Raw genomic sequence first — 17,148 nt, 5'->3', positions numbered from 1 at the left:
ACCATTGCACAGCATTGTGGGGTTTGTTTGCTTATCCATAAAAGTGCATCACATCTCCATCATTCTGAATGCAATTAATCACTGCATGTTTCCCAGCTCCTTCCCTCTGATCATTCAGGGCTGGCTTTCTGCCCCATTTTTCTAATGTAAATGTCAGCATCCATTTTGCTTATTGAGACTGATTGGCTCTTACCCAGCATGTATGTGGTTGATGGCAGCAGTGGAAAAATGTTCTTAGCTTTCAGCTTGGCAGAGTGTTTTGCCACTGGCTTTTTAAGATCTGGCCTTTGCACATTTCTCTGCTGCCCAAACTCACTGTGGTTCATCTTACAAATATCACTAAATGTGCAGAGCTGCATTCAAAACGTGCAAGCAATTGGTACAGGCCAGCAGAGGCTGATGAAATGTGTCAGCCTGACAGGAATTCATTGCTGAAGTGAGGTGCACATTGCACATTTCTTTGGAAGGTGCTCAGAGTGGAGAATCTGTTGGTATGAACTACTTGATGGAGAATCTCTTGGTATGAGTTATTTGATGAGTGCTTTTGGGAACTATTAACATAGCATTAAAAGTGCTTCAAACGTGCCATCTGGCCTTGCATCACCTTGGTGCTTTGAAATATTGCCATCTTGAGGACGTTTGGAGTGTATGTGGTGAATGATTAAAAGGAAAATTTTGGGTTGTTTTCTGTAAATCATAGAGACAGCCTAACTGCTACTAAATCCAAAAGTCCAGGCTAATTGTTAATCTAATGGGACTAACACAAGAAAGATAATAAAATTTTGTTAGTTATCCTAAATACTATTACATCATTCATTACATTACATCATTACAATAGTTTTGCTGCCATAGAATGATGCATTATGTTTTGAGATAACATAACCCTTTAGAAAAAAAGGGTGAAAGCATTCAACAAGTGTGGGCTCTGTCTGCTCTCGACTCACAGAATCATGGAACAGCTGACATGGGAAGGGACCTCTGGTGGTCATGATGTCCAACTCCCCTGTTCAAACAGGACCACCCAGGGCCAGTTGCCCAGGACCACCCAGGGCCAGTTGCCCCCAGGTCCTTTTCTGTAAAGTTTCTCTTCAAGTGCTCATTTTATAATGTGTGGCTTCATAACTCACCCCTCAGGTGGCTCAGACTGGATACATGTTTGCCCCAGTTAGTTGCAAAGGAAGTTAAAACTGTATTAGTGATGACAGAATGAAAGATGACACTAAGTGGTTGGGGGCTGTGCCATCATTTATACTTGAAAAGTAGCTCAAATTATGTGGATACTAGAGGTTTCCAATAATCCATATTTCCTATTTTTTAGCTAAGTACTATGCTTTCCTATTTTTCTAAGAGTGATTTTGAAATTTATATTAGGTCATCCACTCAAGAAGCATGCCTGCCAGTTCCTAGCCAAGCCTACAGAAAGGGAAGCTTGTAGCCCTAAACCCTTAGAAAGAGTAGATAGATTAAATAATTTTTAAAAATATTAAAAAATTTTAAAGCCCCAACAAAACCCATAAACCCACCATAAATTACCTGTTATTTAGATTAGAATATTACTCTCTCTGGAAATCCAGAGATCTTATGTCCAACATTTTCCCAAGTAAAAGAAGTTTTTATTGTTAAGAGCCATCATGGTGCACTGAGATTGCCTCATGTGTGATAATGATTTTATGACAACATGTAACATTTAAAAGGCAACAGACCTATTTTCTGGATGCAACTGGGTGTGTCTCCAGACCAGGCCCCCGACGCTTGGCAAGTTCTTTCCTTTGACCCGGTGAGTTCAAAGCCCTGACTGCAGAGGAAAATGATGGTTGAGCCCAGCAGGTAGTTAGTTCCATTCTTTGTTCCATTGATTGGATGGTCCAGCCAGCCACAAGAGATCACTAGTAAAAGAGACATATCTGGTGAAAGTATTTTTGATTTGGACTAGCAAATCTCCATTACAATGATTCAAATGGCATTTTAGTGGCTACTCATGGAAAGACAAAGACTTTTAGGCAATCTGAATGAAAATACTTCTGATACTTTTAAAATTATTATTATTTTTAAGTCCGAGGACTACAGGTGAATGCACAGAAAATGAAGATAAAGTTTCTACACTGCGGTGTAGGAAGAAATGGAAAGAAATATATTTTGTGTTTGCCTAAGTATTCCTCCAGTGCAGAGTTTTCCTGGTACAAGGACAATTCCTCCTGATAAGAGTATTTACAGGTGCATGAACCTACAGTTAAGCAAAGCCTCCTCAAACATTGTGAACTACTTAGATGCCCTATAAAATTAGTGATGCCCTGTATGGGCCATTCACTTAAGAGTTGGACTCCATGATCCTTGTGAGTCCCTTCCAACTCAGATTCTGTGATTCTATAATGATGCTTTGAGGAACGTTGTATCACCTGGCTCCAGATGTTCTACCAGCAGCTTGTGATTCTGATAAGATAGTCTTGTGGAATTTCCCACTTGAAGGCTTCTTGTTGTCAGGACATCGAATCTGCAGAACGGGTCAGAGCCACAGAGTGAGACCATCTCTTCTACCAGGGGATCAGCAGGGTCTTCATAAGGGAAGAACACGGGCAGGAAGGAAGCATTGTGCTTCTCCCCATAAAAGAAATTGTTCAGTAAGAACTCTGTGTCATAAGTAAAGAGAGAAGTTCCATTCTCAATAGCCCCTTGGGAGACAGAGAAAGAAAGAGAGAGAGATTCATATGTAACATTGCCTGCACATACCCACTTGGGTAGAGGAGAGTATATTTCTCTTACTCTCTCCTCCCAGTACTGATTGCTTGGCACAGACTTCATTTCCTAGCCTTTCAATCATAAGCTGTTTTGAATTTGTAAAGAAAATGTAATAATAGACCAGAGAAATTACTTACAGTTAGCTCCAAACTCAAACAACTGCTGGGGACTTGCATGAACTGGTAGGGTGGTTTTATTCCTGAAGGTGTATTCATCCTCTGTATTGCCATTCATTACCCCAAAGAGACCCTGTGTGTGATTTGTGAACTTCTCTGGGAGCAGAACTGTCAGGGTCAGAAATCCTCCATTTCCCCGTATTTCCACTCCACACCCAGAAGAGAACATCACTGTGATGTTCTGATCGGGTGTAGAATGGAGAAAGAGACCTATAACAATGAGAGGAAGAGGACAAAATACCTAATTATCCATAGTGAACAAACTGTTGTGTTTTAGCATCACTTAAAATCATCATCAGTTATAACCATTTCTCATAAAGCTTTTCCTCCCTTTCACTTTGGGCTACACTCTGAGAAGCATTTAAAGGAAAGCTACACCTTCATACTACAATTATAGTAAGATGGCTACTACAGAGCAGTAGCAAAGAAAGGTCCACTGCTGATATAAGATGCACTGCCTTCTGCCAGTGTCCCAGACCAGAAGCTCTAAGATATGAAATGACTGCATCAGAGAGTGGCTGTGAGCTGGCAGCACCACTCTCAGTAGTCACAGCTTTCCTCTCCTTCTTCCTTGCTGGCAAATCAGATGGCTCTGCCTCTTCCTGAACACAGCTTAGGTGCTGCCAGTTAGCTGGTGACGAGCAATGCGGGTTCTGATGTGCTCACCCGAACCAATACTCTGCTACACTTCTCCATGGGAACACAGACAGCCACAGCGTGTTTCCCTGTAGCATCCTTGATCCATGGCTATTTGGAAGGAGATGTATAGCCCATAATTCTGGTGGCTACATTCCTGCTATATTCCTGCTGATATCGTGGCTGTCAACAGTCTCAAAGGCCAGATGAATCCGGGCACTGGTTTAGCATAAACAAAAGGCCAGGTGGGCAAACTGGATGGAAAGGGCATTCTGCCCCCTGCTCTCAGTTTTATTTCTTTCACAAAGGTGCATGTCAACAGTACACTACCACTGATTCAGCCTCAATCTGGCAGCAACTGAAGAAAGTCATGTAATAATAAAATAAATTCTAATGAGTTGGGACACTGCCTGTTCTCTGTCTACTTCATATATATTTTTTTCTGTGACCTGCAGACTGTTTTCACAAAAGGATGCTAAAAAGAGAGTTGAAATTCATGCATCTAGAGATATTTTTAACTGTACATGGGCTCCACTGGAATACAATAGCTTACAAGGCTGATATTTGTAACTAACCTTTCAGGTCCATCCAGGTCTGTTCAGAGAAGTTGAGAACCTTTTGGTTTAACAGGACCTCCAGATTCAAATCCTCTGAGTACCGTACTTCAATCACATCAGAGTTGTTCTCCTGCATGGCCACTGCAGACAAGCCTGTCCCCTGAGCTCCAGTTCCTTCCAAATAAAAAAACAATCCCCTAAAATACTCAACACGATATAAAATAAATATAGAAGGTTATAGCAATACAGGAAAAAAAACCTCAAACAGATATTTCCTAAAAATAATGAAATATAATTATTTATATTTGAGGGAACGGCTAAGCATATAAGTCATATAAAAACCCACAGTATACATCTCCTTCCAATACATTGAAAGCAGAATGTTTAATGCTAAAAAAGACTGGAAACTCTAAATTCTTCATCTTAATGGCAGTGGCTATATAAGAAGGCTGGCTGATCTGCTTGTACATTCAGTCCTGTGAGTAAGGTCTGGGAAAACTGAAGATGATTTCAGGGAGGGCATGACAAGAAAAGGAAACAGAATAAACAAAAATTTAAGAAACTGATCTTCAGAAGAAACTGCTCAGTGACTCATGCTACTTTTGCCATAAACACAGTAAAATCTATCAAGGGCAAAACATTTCCTTGATAATCTCTGTCCTATCCAATGTGATATTCAGTATAAGCTGTATATCTACATGGGTGCTGAAATGCACAGACAATTTTTAGTTCATCCATATAGTTGTATCAGAAGTACCAAATCCTTGAAGAGCATCCTTAAGGCCAGATGGAATATTCTTTACTGAGCCAAGCCTGCTATTTTATGCACCATAAAATAGCACTAGATAGAGGAAAAGCATACACAAAAGTATCTTTTCAACCTTATGAGAAGCATGATCCCATTATGCTCTTTGACACTCTGCTTTTCCCTCACTTTAAAATGCAGCTGTATGACAGTCTCCTCCTTACAGGCTGGTTTGCAATTTGCCCTTTCAAATTGTGAAGGCCACAGGTACCTCCAGAAAGCTTCTTCTGCCCTAGGTTTCATTTTATGAACAAGCCAACAGACTGGGACCATCAGGCCTTTTGATAAAAAAATGACCCCCTTAACCAACTTCTCACCACACATTCTGTACTTTTCTGCTAGCTTGAGGTGCTCAGAAAGAATTTTTTCCCCATCCAAAGTGTGTTTTCTCTGCTCACTGTGGAACATTTTTGCTCTGTCAACACACACATGCATATCCATCTAACACAGAAAGAAAATAAATCAGGGCATACACTTACATGCTTTCTATTAATTTTCAGCTACAATACTATCAAAATGCATCAGCTGGCAGCTATGCCTATTGACTTATTTCTAGAGCTGACCTTATGTTTCCTTATAGATGAGAACGGATATAGAGAGAAAATAAGATTTTTTTTTGAGCTCTTAAACACAACAGAAAACCTTATACTGCCATTTCTCACACCCAATAAAACCAGTAATTAAATTTCAATTAGGAAGGGTTTTTTTCCCTGAACATGTTGTCTGCCTTCTGATTATCTTCAAAATGGTGACCTTTCACAAATGGCAAAAAAAGGAGAAGACTAGAGACAACAAGAGGAATGCTGTAAAGTGCAAATCAAGCAACCTCAGAAGCTTTCATTTGTCATCACTGCTTTCTCTTGCCAACTTACCATTGGGAAGGCGACCCTGCTGTGTCCTCCCTTGCACTCTTAGGGATGTGAGATCAGACTCTACCAACAGGTATTCTCCTAGGCCATTGAAGGTGAAGTTCAGACCATCAAATGTGAAGAAATGAGGATCCCCAAAAGCAGATGCTATTTTTGAAAGCAAAATGAGAAATAAGAACAAGCAAAAATCACAACCCATTATTCCTGTTAAGTTCATGAGAAATAAAAATAAATCTCATTGTGGTGATCCGAAGAATGGCATTTAAACAAAGGATAAAATGCAAGGCTGATCTGATCCATGGTAAATGGGATATGAGGAACAGCCATGAGAACCTTGAACAATGAGAAATGTAATTCCAGTTACTTTCATATTCTTTGGCCAACATTCAGAGCTGCATTTTAAAAGGCTGCTTTTTCCAAAACCTTTGATGGGGTTTCTCTAAGCAGGCAAACCACTCATTTGTGACCCCCAGCTACCTACTGCAGTGCCCTCTGCAGTTTTCTCCTTTCTTCCTGCTGCAAACTGCTGCCTCTTTGCACTTTCCTCATTTATGGGAGGCCATGTTCTGCTGGACACCTCAGCATCCGAGCAGCATAGAAGGCAAGACATGTGGCAGCAGTAGAGATATGGCAAGACTTGAGGACTTACTTCAAAGCAAGGGGCAGGAGCAACAGCCACACTGTAAATGGTAAAACTTCCTTATTTCATATGAATAACATGACAGCTTTTCTAGCTACTGCCTACCTGTCTTAAACCATCTCTAACCATCTTCTTTCTGAAAAAGTGTTCAGTGATGGCAGAAAGTCATGGGCATTCACTAAGCTTTGGCTATTTATGTTCCAGGGGTTAATGAGATACTCAACGGCAGAAAATCTTGCAGGACAACTAAAAAACACATACAGATTTTGTTACTGATAGATCAATGGAAACATTCCATGGAGTTTTTCCACAGAACATTGTACCTTCTCCATTGTCAACTAATATATGTACATATACAAGTATTCTAAAAGCCAACACTGTATCAAAAGGCAATACTCCATAAGGGAATTATGAAGCCCTTACCAGCTCGAGGTGGGCGATAGGTCCTGCAGTCACTAGAGGGACGCCTTTTCATATAGAACTGACAATTATCAGACCACAGGCAGCAGTAATAGAAGCTGATAACATCATAAAGCCAATGGGAAAAGCCAGGTATCCGGGGAGGCTTCAGGAAAGGTGGTGAACCCCAGTCATGGCCTCGATCGGGTGTGCTGCCTCCCGTGGAGTCATGTGTGAGGATCTGTGTTCCCGTGGAGTCATAGCAACACTGCTGTCCTGCTGCATACTGGGGACTGATGGAGAGAAGCAGCAAGAAAGTCATCATTCAGCTCTGTGAGGTTCCTTTGTGTGTAGGGGTTGCCTATTGCCTTTTTATGGGTACAGCTAAACGTTTCGGTTGGCAAGCTTTGTATGATGCCCAGTTAGACTTCACCCCACCCCTCTTGGTTCTTATAAATTAGACCAGAGTAGGGACAGGGAGGGAAGGGTTTTTAACCAAGGTAGGAAGGAAGGACTTGGTTAAAAGGCCTTCTCTAGGCCTTATAGCTACATGAACATACCACTCTTTGAAGTTGTTCTTACAGAAATAGTGTAAAGATTAACTTGTTGAACTTAATTAGACCAACACAGAAAAGGCTTAATTAGGCCTACTCAGATCTATTCTAACCATTAGTTCCTGTTTAGGTATCCTAAGGTTTCACATGCTGCAATTTCTTGTTTATTAAATCTAAGGCCTTAACTTCATCTCAGCAATGAGGGTCAGTATATGAATAAGAGGGAAACAGTGGTTGCTATGAACCTGAGTTAAGATGCCAGAGACCTTTGTGCCTTCTGTGATGCTGCTGTCTCTGAGATGGAATAAAAAAAATGCAGTTAAAAAAATTTTCTCTACCTGGCTTGAATGGCTCTCACACAGTGCACAGCACCAGGGTGATAAGTACACACACTCCCCTTCTCAATGTTGCAGCCATAATCTGTCTGAAAAAGATCAATGTTCACATTTAATGGGGTTCTTTCCCCGTTGTCCTTTCCATTTATGTATCCTCCCCTCACCCTTTGTATCTGACATATGTGTAAAATCTACATGAACTGTTTGAGGCTGTGTGTTGAATAGCATGGAATGACAGGAAAAACAGTGAATTTAATACTGTAGTATCTGGGTGTAGTGGTTTGAACCTTGTTTTCCCCCAGAGGGCTGAGAAAAGTAGTAGACCCTGGGGCAACAGGCTTAAGCTGAGCATTTTGCAGTCTATTACGACAGACGTTGAAGAACAAGAGCAGCTAGAGGGGATTCAACTATAAGCGTATAACAAACACAGATCACAATAGACTAAAAGTTTGTCCTATGTTCTTAGACAGAGGCAGTGCAGTGGATCTATTTTTTTTCCTTCACATGCTTTTAACTGTGTCATTTGGAATACACATGAAATTTGGAGGTTCATAACCAGAATAAGATGGTAGCAAAATCTACCTAATTTTTTTTTAATATGTATAAACACGCTGCCACCATTTGTTATCACAAATAGGAGACAAAGTTCCCCTCATCTGGTCCTCAGATCAGCACTGCAACTGAAAGTGTAGACTAAATGGCAATTGATTTCTTAGCTTTTGTCAGTTCCTTGTTACACAGTGGAGCTGAGAAAGAGGAAGGAAGCAGGAGAAAGGAAATAATGGATTATGGCTCTGGACTTGAGCTCTGAAGCACAAGGCATAAGGGCTTGTAGTGAAGTCTGACATACTAGGAAGAAATGTGGCCTGCTTCTTCCATCCCAGGATATCACCTATGAACACAGACTGCCATCCTGCAGGATCCATCCCAGGATATCACCTATGAACACAGACTGCCATCCTGCAGGATCTTGAAGAAGACAACCCTGCTCTCAGCTCCACAGAGCTCACTGTCCTCCATGGTGTTTTCTGTCTACCACTGGAATTACTGGCTGAATTCCCTGTTTGAAGGTAATTTCCATCTGCTGTCCTTCTTTTACTCATACTACCTGAATAAGCTGTATTTCCCTCTGCTATTTGACATGCTACTGGTGCAAGTTTAAACATAATTTAATTGCCTTGTAATGACATTTAGAGAGGGAACAGGGAGGTGTATGGCATTCAGGTGGAGTATGGCATTCCCTAAGCTTCTACTTGGAACTATCATAAGCCAAAGGGATCAATCAATAACTCACATGGAACCTGCCAGTGTCAGCTCTTGCCTGTGCCAAAGTGCAAGGGCAGTCTATAATTTCTTCCTTGAAGTTTGGAAGCTTCTCTTCCTTTCTGTCCCATTCCATACATTTTGCAGTTGCCCATGCATTTGGGTCATCCCTGAAGTCTTTCCCGAGGTGCCAAGCCAATGCATGCTCATTGCTCCAGAGTGATGGAATGTTGCTGGGAAAAAAAAAAAAAAGAGCCAAAAAATAGATCTGAGAGCTGAACAAGCACTGTTTTGACAGTAACACTGTCAAATCACTAACTATAATTACGAAGTATCTTTTAACTTGCAAGGTGTGATTTCATTACAAAGCCCATTGATTTCTTTTTCCTGCAAAATGTTATGGCCAATCAAAATTTTCCAAATTCAGAAAGTGAGAGGGCAGCATGCAGCAAGTAGACAATAATCAGAATACATTTCAATATTCATGATTCTGGCTTACCTGAATCCTTTTAGAGACAGGTTTTCTACTCATGCCTTTTGACATTGTAGTTCTATTTAGGATAGAATGAAGAACATCTGGATTCTCTAACAAAACATAACCCTGTGCCCCAATAGTATCAGGGCTAATGGCAACAGATAGGGAAAAACCATTCAGAATCCATGAAATGTTCCAAAACTACTCTGCTTTCTACCCATGAAAAAATATCATATACAAAGCATAATAAAAATCCCTCAAGAAGGAGAAAAGGTTACCCTTCTCTGGGTAGTGACTCCTAAATGCTCAAGAAGGTTCTGACATATTAGCAACATGTTTGAACTCTGAAGAGGTGGCATTTATATATTCACAGAATCTACACCATCTACATCAAAAACTGCAGACGTGGAAGAATTATGAGGGATAGGCAAGGTCAGAATATGTATGGAGCACTTACAGAGGTAATTCACCAAAAATCATGGGAAAATATACAATGAAATAAAAGGAAGTGGTCATAAAATCTGTAGGAATGCAAAGGCTGCATACAAAACAGAAAAAAAATTAAATGCAGAGGAAGGCCTATGGCTGCAGTGACAGACATTCCACAGTTAGGGACTCCTCTACAGGTGTGACAAAAAAATTGGCAGATCTGAGTCTGCTGAGGGTACTGGGTTTGGCTGGGGTGGAGTAATTTTCTGCAGGCAGCCCATAGAGTGCTGTGGTTCAGATTTGTGACCAAACAACTGTGATAACACACAGTGTTCTGGTTACTGCCAAACAGTGCTTGCATGGTGTCAAGGTCCTCTGTGTTTCTCATGCTGTCCCCCAGGAAATAGGCTAGGGCTTGTCAAGAAGCTAGGAGGGAACACAGCCACGACAGCCAACCCAAACTGAACAAAGGTATATTCCATACACCATTCCATATCATGTCCATCAATAAAACTGCAGCAGAGTTTTTCCAAAGCAGCCCCTATGGGTGACTGAGTGTGCATTGCTCTGCTTGTGGCAGGTGGTTACTGATTGCCTTTGCCTTACTCCCTCTCTGCCCATGCCCCTCTTAATAAATATGGGAAAAACCCATGAGTTTTTCCCACTTTTGCCCTTCCAATTCTCTCCCCATTTTTTCATGCGAAATGGAGCCTGAGTCCCAGTTGTAAATGCCGAAGGATATATCAACTTTACTTCAGGAAGCAATAATAAGGTACTTATGATTAATGAATGCTGTGATGCACTTGCCTCTGCCCATCAGAATAGCTGCTGGGTGTAATCCTCAAAATTCCGAAGTCCCACGTACTGTAATTTCCTTCAGCAGGTACAGGAGTGAAAGTGAATTTCCCTGTATTGGGGATTTCTCTGGCCAAAGTATAAAGATATTTCCATTCAGCCAACCAGTTTTCTGAGTAACTGTCACCTGTCACACAGAGGAAGAAAATGGTTTTGGACACTGGAAAAGAACAATTACCACGAGACTGAAATTAGATGTCTCCACATAAGTAAATGAAGAGGAAAAGCTGACATTACTGTCATGAGTTATTTATACTTGCAGGTCTCTTCTTGAGGCCTCAGTGAAGGCGGTCACATGCTCTGCAGAGTTCTCCACATAAATCATGCAATAACTTACAATAAATGTTTGTGCACAGGTAGGAAAAGTGTCGCTTTACCTGTTTCATGGTATCCCCAGACTTCTATGTTGACGTGGTTTTCTGCAAGTGCCTGATGTGTCCAGGTAAGAGTTAAGTTTCCATAAGTGTTGGGGGTACCGTAGTATTGCCATTTTGTCTCATTCACCAAAGTACATTTTTCTTCATCTGAAACCTTGCTGTGATGTACTGCATTACAGAGCAGAAAAAAAGGACTAATGACATTTTTGCTTTGCATAGTTCTGAAAAAGTGCTACTATGTTATTTAAGATTTAGCAGTATTTCCCCTGTGTATGTTTGACACAGTACAGGATGCACAACATAAAGAGAGTAAGCTGAAGCTGAGCCCTTACTAATGTTTGAACACCACAGAGCAGTTATTTTCTAATAGAAGTAGTGACAAAAAGGTAACTGTTTTGGTCAACCTCATTTTTAAGCAGGACTTTTTATGAGTTAATGCTGCTGCTGCTACTGTATAGCAGCAGAACTCAATTGCCATAAAAGTTCATCTCTCAAAAGATGAATTAGCATGAGGACAGCAAGAATTACTTCTCTGAGGCCTGTTAAAGAAGAAGAAAAATGATCAAAAAGGAAAGGCTTATGTAAACTTGCATCCAACAAGGAAGAATACAGGAAGAAGAGGAATGGTGTAAATTTAAATAAGTCACCTGATAGCCAAGTTCCAGAGTAGGGGAACGTCCTCCCATCATCTATAGAAACTTCAAAAGGGATGAAACCAGTCTCATAAAGCAACGGGGAGATGCAGTGGCCTTTTCCATCCTTAGCAGTATAGCCACTGGTTTTGATTTCCTGCTTGAACCTGTAGGTGTTGAAAACACTTTTCAGTGGCACCACTGAGAGAAGGAAAATTCTGAATGTCTCAGTTGTGTTTCATCAAGCAACCTTGTGTCATGAGCAGATCATTTAAAGTCCCATCTGTTCAAGTTCAAGTTTTGCTCGTAGCAGTGAATATAAACTGAAAAAATTTGTTTGTGCTTATTTCACCAGTGTGGAACCTGCTGTGCACTGCACAAATACACAGCAGTCTACAAGCCTTCAATTTACTATTTAATTACTGGGAGGAGGGAGAAATTATAAATTAGCAGAATAATGATTGTATCACACAATAACTTGACTTAAAAGAAATGATCCTGTGTAGAAATACAGTCAAAATGTACCCTTGAGGGTGAGGTTCAGCAGAACTTTTGTGTGTTTCAGGACTCTAACAACTCTACAAAGTTTTCACTCCTGTACAGACTAGCCTTGTTTCATGGTAATTACCTATAGTTGGAAAGTGAGATTATATAAAATCATGGCCCACCTGCATGTTAGCACAGAAGAGGTATTAAAAGCTGTATTTTCAATCAAAAAGTCTTTGCCTCCCATCAGAGATCCTGAGTACGGAGAAATCTGAAGACAAAATTCTTTATAATCAGGGCAGCAATTCCCCAAGGACTGGCATGTCACCTGGCAAGAACAGGTACTAAGCAGCTCCCCACACTGGTGTGAGCAAGAGTCTTGAGCTCCTTGTTAAAGGAAATAAAAAACATATAGACAGGAATGTTATTGAACTTTTCTAGATGTTCTCGTATATCATCTAAAGGATTACTGTAAATCAATAAAGTATGCTGGTTATGCTATTTTAGGAATGTATTTAGGTGAAGGCTGTAATCACCTGCATGTTAGGGCTGCTCCATTTTGAATAGGAAAATACACTTATTTACCTCCAAGCCACTACATAATTTCATCACTTCCATGGGTAATTTTACATGCAAGAGTCAGATAAATCTCCAGAGCAGCCCTTCAGCAAGTGTCACTAATTATATTTATTTCTGAGAGTTAAGTCTTAAACGTATCAGAATGGGGTTCCCTCACCATCAACCCTAGAAGGGAATCAATAAGAACAGGAGGTTAAAGCTCTTGGAAAGTTAATATCAGCAACAAGATGTGCTCCAATACGAGATTATTAAAAGTTACTGAAATTTCTTTCTTGTTGTAAAATTTGGAACCAATTATCAAAAAGTTATTAGGGGAGGGTTGCTTATTTGGGAGGACACAAATAAAAAGAAAGGCAGGGTTCAAGGTGGGTGGTGAAGAACAAGCATGGGGAAATGGGAAGAAGGGAGGTAGAAGTGCTTGTTCAATAAAGGGAGCTAGAAAGTTTTTCTGTCTTTAAATATATTTACTGCATTCTCCAAATTGTCTGTTTACTTACAGAGAAGATCCACCAACCTGCTGGAAATTACAGAGGAAGGAAATGAAAATGACACCATGCTGGTAAAAGCTGACTTGTGTACCTTTGCTTTGGCTTGTGCAAATGGTATCAGCAATTTCTTACTGAGGTGTGTATTCTGAAGTTCAGAAGTTAAAAAAGTTTGTAGATAAAAGCAGCAGAATCTTTGAAAATCACTCACCTGCATTCCGAAGAGCAGTAAGGGTGAAGAGAATGAAGAAAGAAACAATTATGCCAATGAATTTCATATTTTGTCCAGATGATTCAGGATGGCTGATTTCAGTAGTCTTTGTGCCAGTCTGAGAAAAGCCTTTTATAGAACGAGGTGTCCAGGAATAAACAAGATTCTCACTGTTCAAAGGTTTGTTGTAAACTACTGAAGCAAGACAAATGGAATGAAATGTTCCTTTTCAGAGGTCATGTCCAATTCAGGAGAAGATAGAGGGGGTAGGGGAGGTAGTCACTTGAACTCCTACACGTTATTTTAACATTTAAGTTTTTCTGAAATGGAAGTAGATGTTTATTATTTTTAAAAACATTCCTGCTTCAAAGTTCAAGACCACAGAGTCATTGGCACTGGGTCTATGCTTTAATTTTACTGGAGGAATTAGTTATCAGCTAGAAGAACGATAAAGAATAGATGCTGACAGTACAGTTTTGCTCAGGAGATAATGAGGCATTGAAAAAGTGTGATTATTGCATGGTATGTGCCAGCATGAGGGCTGTAAACGAGAGAGGTAAAAAGATATTCTGAGGAAGGTATAATTGAGAATGGTGGCTTAATATTAGAGCTATGAAATGGGCTACAGAATGTCTCAGACAGAAGCACAGGGATATTCTGGAAAGGAAGTAGGACAGCACCTATGCACTAACAGCCAGTATCAGAACAGGGACATTACCATGGAGGGGTTTTAGGGGATACTGAAAGAAAGCAAAGCATATCCCATTGATCTGATATGTAAAATATCAGTACATAAGATAAGAACCTCCTTGGCCTTGATTACACCAAGGGCAGAGTAGAGTCTGGAATGATGACAGGGAGTCTGGGGAAGCAAGGCTATTCAGAACCAGATAACCATATCAGCAGTATCGTGTAAGGCTGTGATAATTCTGGTACATATGTAGTGAAATGGGGACCAGGGGTCAAAAATAATTAAAGGCACATTGTTTAGCTGAAAGGCATTCAGGTAAAGAAAAGAAAGTGCAATGGCAGCAGAAGGGATTTCAGGAGGTTTCCCTCATTCCCTGCTGTCCCAAATATTCCAAGTGTCCCAGATGTCCCTGATATCCCAAATGTCCTAGATAATCCTGATGTCTCTGATGTCCCAGATGTCCCAGATGTCCCCAATGTCTCTGGAGAGAAATTAAGTTTAACCCTGCAACGTTTTGGGGTTTTAACAGCAAATTCATGCACATTCTTGTTCATAACAATAAGGTTATTGCTTTTCACAAGCCATTTTTCTACATCACTTCAAGGCCATTGATCTCTTTCTATCTATGGTGGTGTCCAGAGGCTGGAGTTCCAGGTCACTGGGGGGCATTGGTGGGGGATTGAGCAGAACTAGGCAGGAACCAAGGGGTCTGGGTGGCACCAGGAATTAGTGGGATGCACTAGTGGTTGACTGGGAAGAGCTAGCTGTCACTGGGAGGTGACTGGGAGGCACTGGGACCTCCCCTAGGTGCATTGTGGACAGCTCAGGGGGCCACAGGGGGGTCCTGGTACCTGGGGAGGGTCCCCCTGCCATCGTCCCCCCCAGCCAGGCTGTGGGATGCACCCAAGTACCCCTGTCCCACACGTGCTGGTTGGATCCTGGAGGGTCTTGCAGGGGGCTGTGGGGCTCTTGGTGGCTTGTAGGGAGTTTTGAGGGGCCCTGAGGGCATATTCTGCCTACCATCAAGTCAGCAGCCCTGGCAGAGCAGCTCTGATCCAAATGCCCAGAGACAAGCACACCAAAAAGAAATCAGAGGCAGCCCTAAAAAAACCCAGTACACCTCGACACCTATTCTGAGTGATCCAAACCCTGACCTTAGATGAGCTGTGCTGAGGCCCCCCTGACTTCACCTGCTACAGCCACCCCCAAAGGTGGGACCCCCAACCCTCCAAGGATTCCAAACACCCCAGCACCTCAAACCAGCCACAAATGCTACCTAACAACCCACAAAGCCATTTTAGAACCCCTAGGCTATTCCGAGCACCCCCTAAAATATTTCAACATCCCCAAAACCAATCCGAGAACCACCAAAATTATCCCAGCAAACCCAAGCCCACCCAAACCCCTCCAAGTACCCCCCAAAACCTCCTTGGGCCCCTAAATCCCTCCCAGCAACCCTGCAAGAATACGACATCAGTTTGCAGCTGTGCCAGTTCAGTTAATGCCGAGGGAAAATCCAAGACTCCTCCAGCAGGAGCATTTTTACAGGACGTATGTAAACAGAGGCACAGCTTTTCACTACGAAGCGAGTTACTGAGATTTGGGGTTGTTGTTTTCAGTTTACTCTGTACATTTTCACTCCTGACTTTCAGCCCCACTGGCCGAGCAGGAGGAGCAGCAGCGGCGCGAGGGCCGGAGCTGTTGGATGGGTCTCGGAGTCCAGGGTCCCATCCCGGTCCAGCCGTGCCCCGCAGCCCGTCGGGGGGACGTCCCTGCAGCAGAGCCCCGGGGAAGGGGCGAGACATCTCCTGGCGCTGCTGGAGCGCAGAACGGAGCGGAGCCTGAGCGGGAGGCGAGGCACCGCCCTCGGACACGCTGCCCCTGTGCCGCGGGGGCAGGAGCTGGGGAGGGGACTTCAACCCTTTGGGGGGCTGCCCTGCCTTTATTTTTGTAGTAGAGCCCTCTTCTTTGGGAGGGGGGTACGTTTGCCAACGAAATTATTATAGCAATGAGCTGCTGCCCAGGGCAGTTTGACTCGTTCTGTGCCTTCCCGGGGGGGTAACAGGGAGGGGGCTGGAGCCTGGCAGGTGATGATGTCACTGGGGACACCCCGATGTCACCGGGAGAGCCGCGATGGGTGCAGGAGCAGGTGAGCTCCTGGGGCATGAACGGGGTAATGTGGGGTCCTCCTGGTGCCTATGAATTTTCGCGATTTTTAGCTTTTTGCAGATTTTAGAAGTAGCTGTAGTTAGCTCACCCTTTAGCACAGTAGTTTACACATTTACCCACCTCTATTACCCCATTTCATATCTAACTTTCTAAATTCCTTACCTTGTTTAGGTAGGCCTTCTTTCTGTTTAGGAACGTTTGCACCCAGGCCTCAACGACAAGATACACCAACAAACAAAGCATCCCTCAAACCCCAGAACTTCGGAGGAGCCCCGAGGGCTGGACGTGCTGTGATGAAGACCAAGACGAAGGAGTCTTAAGAGACCCCTAACTCAATTTCCAGAGGGGCGTGCCGGGGGCAGAACCAGGGGCAGAACTGGGAGGATCTGGGGGGCGGATAGATCTGGGATTGGACGGACAAACACCTTAAACTGTGGAACGCCCTTGGACACGGGCACTGTATCTCCGGGGTGGCTGAAGGGCTTTTATTAAACCTGCTCTCTACCTTATCTCTACTAATAATTGCCTGCTGAGTGTATTTTTGGCTCCTGGCCGATCCTTTAAGGCAAGACTCCTAAAAAAGGAAGGTTACAGCCCAAAATTTTCCATGGAAGGGCGTGCAAAACAATATTAAAACCTGCGAGGTTTCTCATCTTTATATATATATTGAAAACTAATATTAACTCGCATGTAAATTTATTTCAAAACGCTACCCTATATGTGCTATAACACACACAGGATCTCAGAGTTTAAGGAATTCCCACCGCGCGGGCAAACGGCGCATGCGCA

At 42.4% G+C, this 17,148-nt stretch overlaps 1 protein-coding gene across 6 annotated transcripts in view; it reads right to left on the bottom strand.

Moving 5' to 3' along the window:
- Positions 1–16,696, bottom strand: part of SUSD2 (sushi domain containing 2) — a 32,254-nt gene extending 15,558 nt beyond the window's left edge. For 2 of the 6 annotated variants that reach the window (XR_010435064.1, XM_064674821.1), the window contains exons 1-13: positions 13,500–15,568; positions 12,407–12,611; positions 11,754–11,905; positions 11,107–11,274; positions 10,682–10,856; positions 9,002–9,203; positions 7,711–7,796; positions 6,843–7,111; positions 5,783–5,926; positions 4,124–4,279; positions 2,874–3,122; positions 2,397–2,669; positions 1,704–1,795 (exon numbers count right to left, since the gene is read on the bottom strand). Coding sequence is in view for 5 of the 6 variants with exons in the window: in XM_064674821.1 (XP_064530891.1) it covers positions 1,704–1,795; positions 2,397–2,669; positions 2,874–3,122; positions 4,124–4,279; positions 5,783–5,926; positions 6,843–7,111; positions 7,711–7,796; positions 9,002–9,203; positions 10,682–10,856; positions 11,107–11,274; positions 11,754–11,905; positions 12,407–12,611; positions 13,500–13,566 (2,238 nt within the window). In the remaining variant the exon portion in view is untranslated. Of the gene's footprint in view, positions 1–1,703; positions 1,887–2,396; positions 2,670–2,873; positions 3,123–4,123; positions 4,280–5,782; positions 5,927–6,842; positions 7,112–7,710; positions 7,797–9,001; positions 9,204–10,681; positions 10,857–11,106; positions 11,275–11,753; positions 11,906–12,406; positions 12,612–13,499; positions 15,569–16,521 lie in introns of those variants that run through there. The other 4 variants (XM_064674817.1, XM_064674820.1, XM_064674819.1 and 1 more) reach the window with 4 other exon arrangements.
- Positions 16,697–17,148: the final 452 nt, after the last annotated feature.

This window comes from Pseudopipra pipra, chromosome 18, assembly GCF_036250125.1.
Source record: "Pseudopipra pipra isolate bDixPip1 chromosome 18, bDixPip1.hap1, whole genome shotgun sequence".
NCBI lineage: Eukaryota > Metazoa > Chordata > Aves > Passeriformes > Pipridae > Pseudopipra > Pseudopipra pipra.
This window is presented reverse-complemented; position numbering and strand designations above follow the sequence as displayed.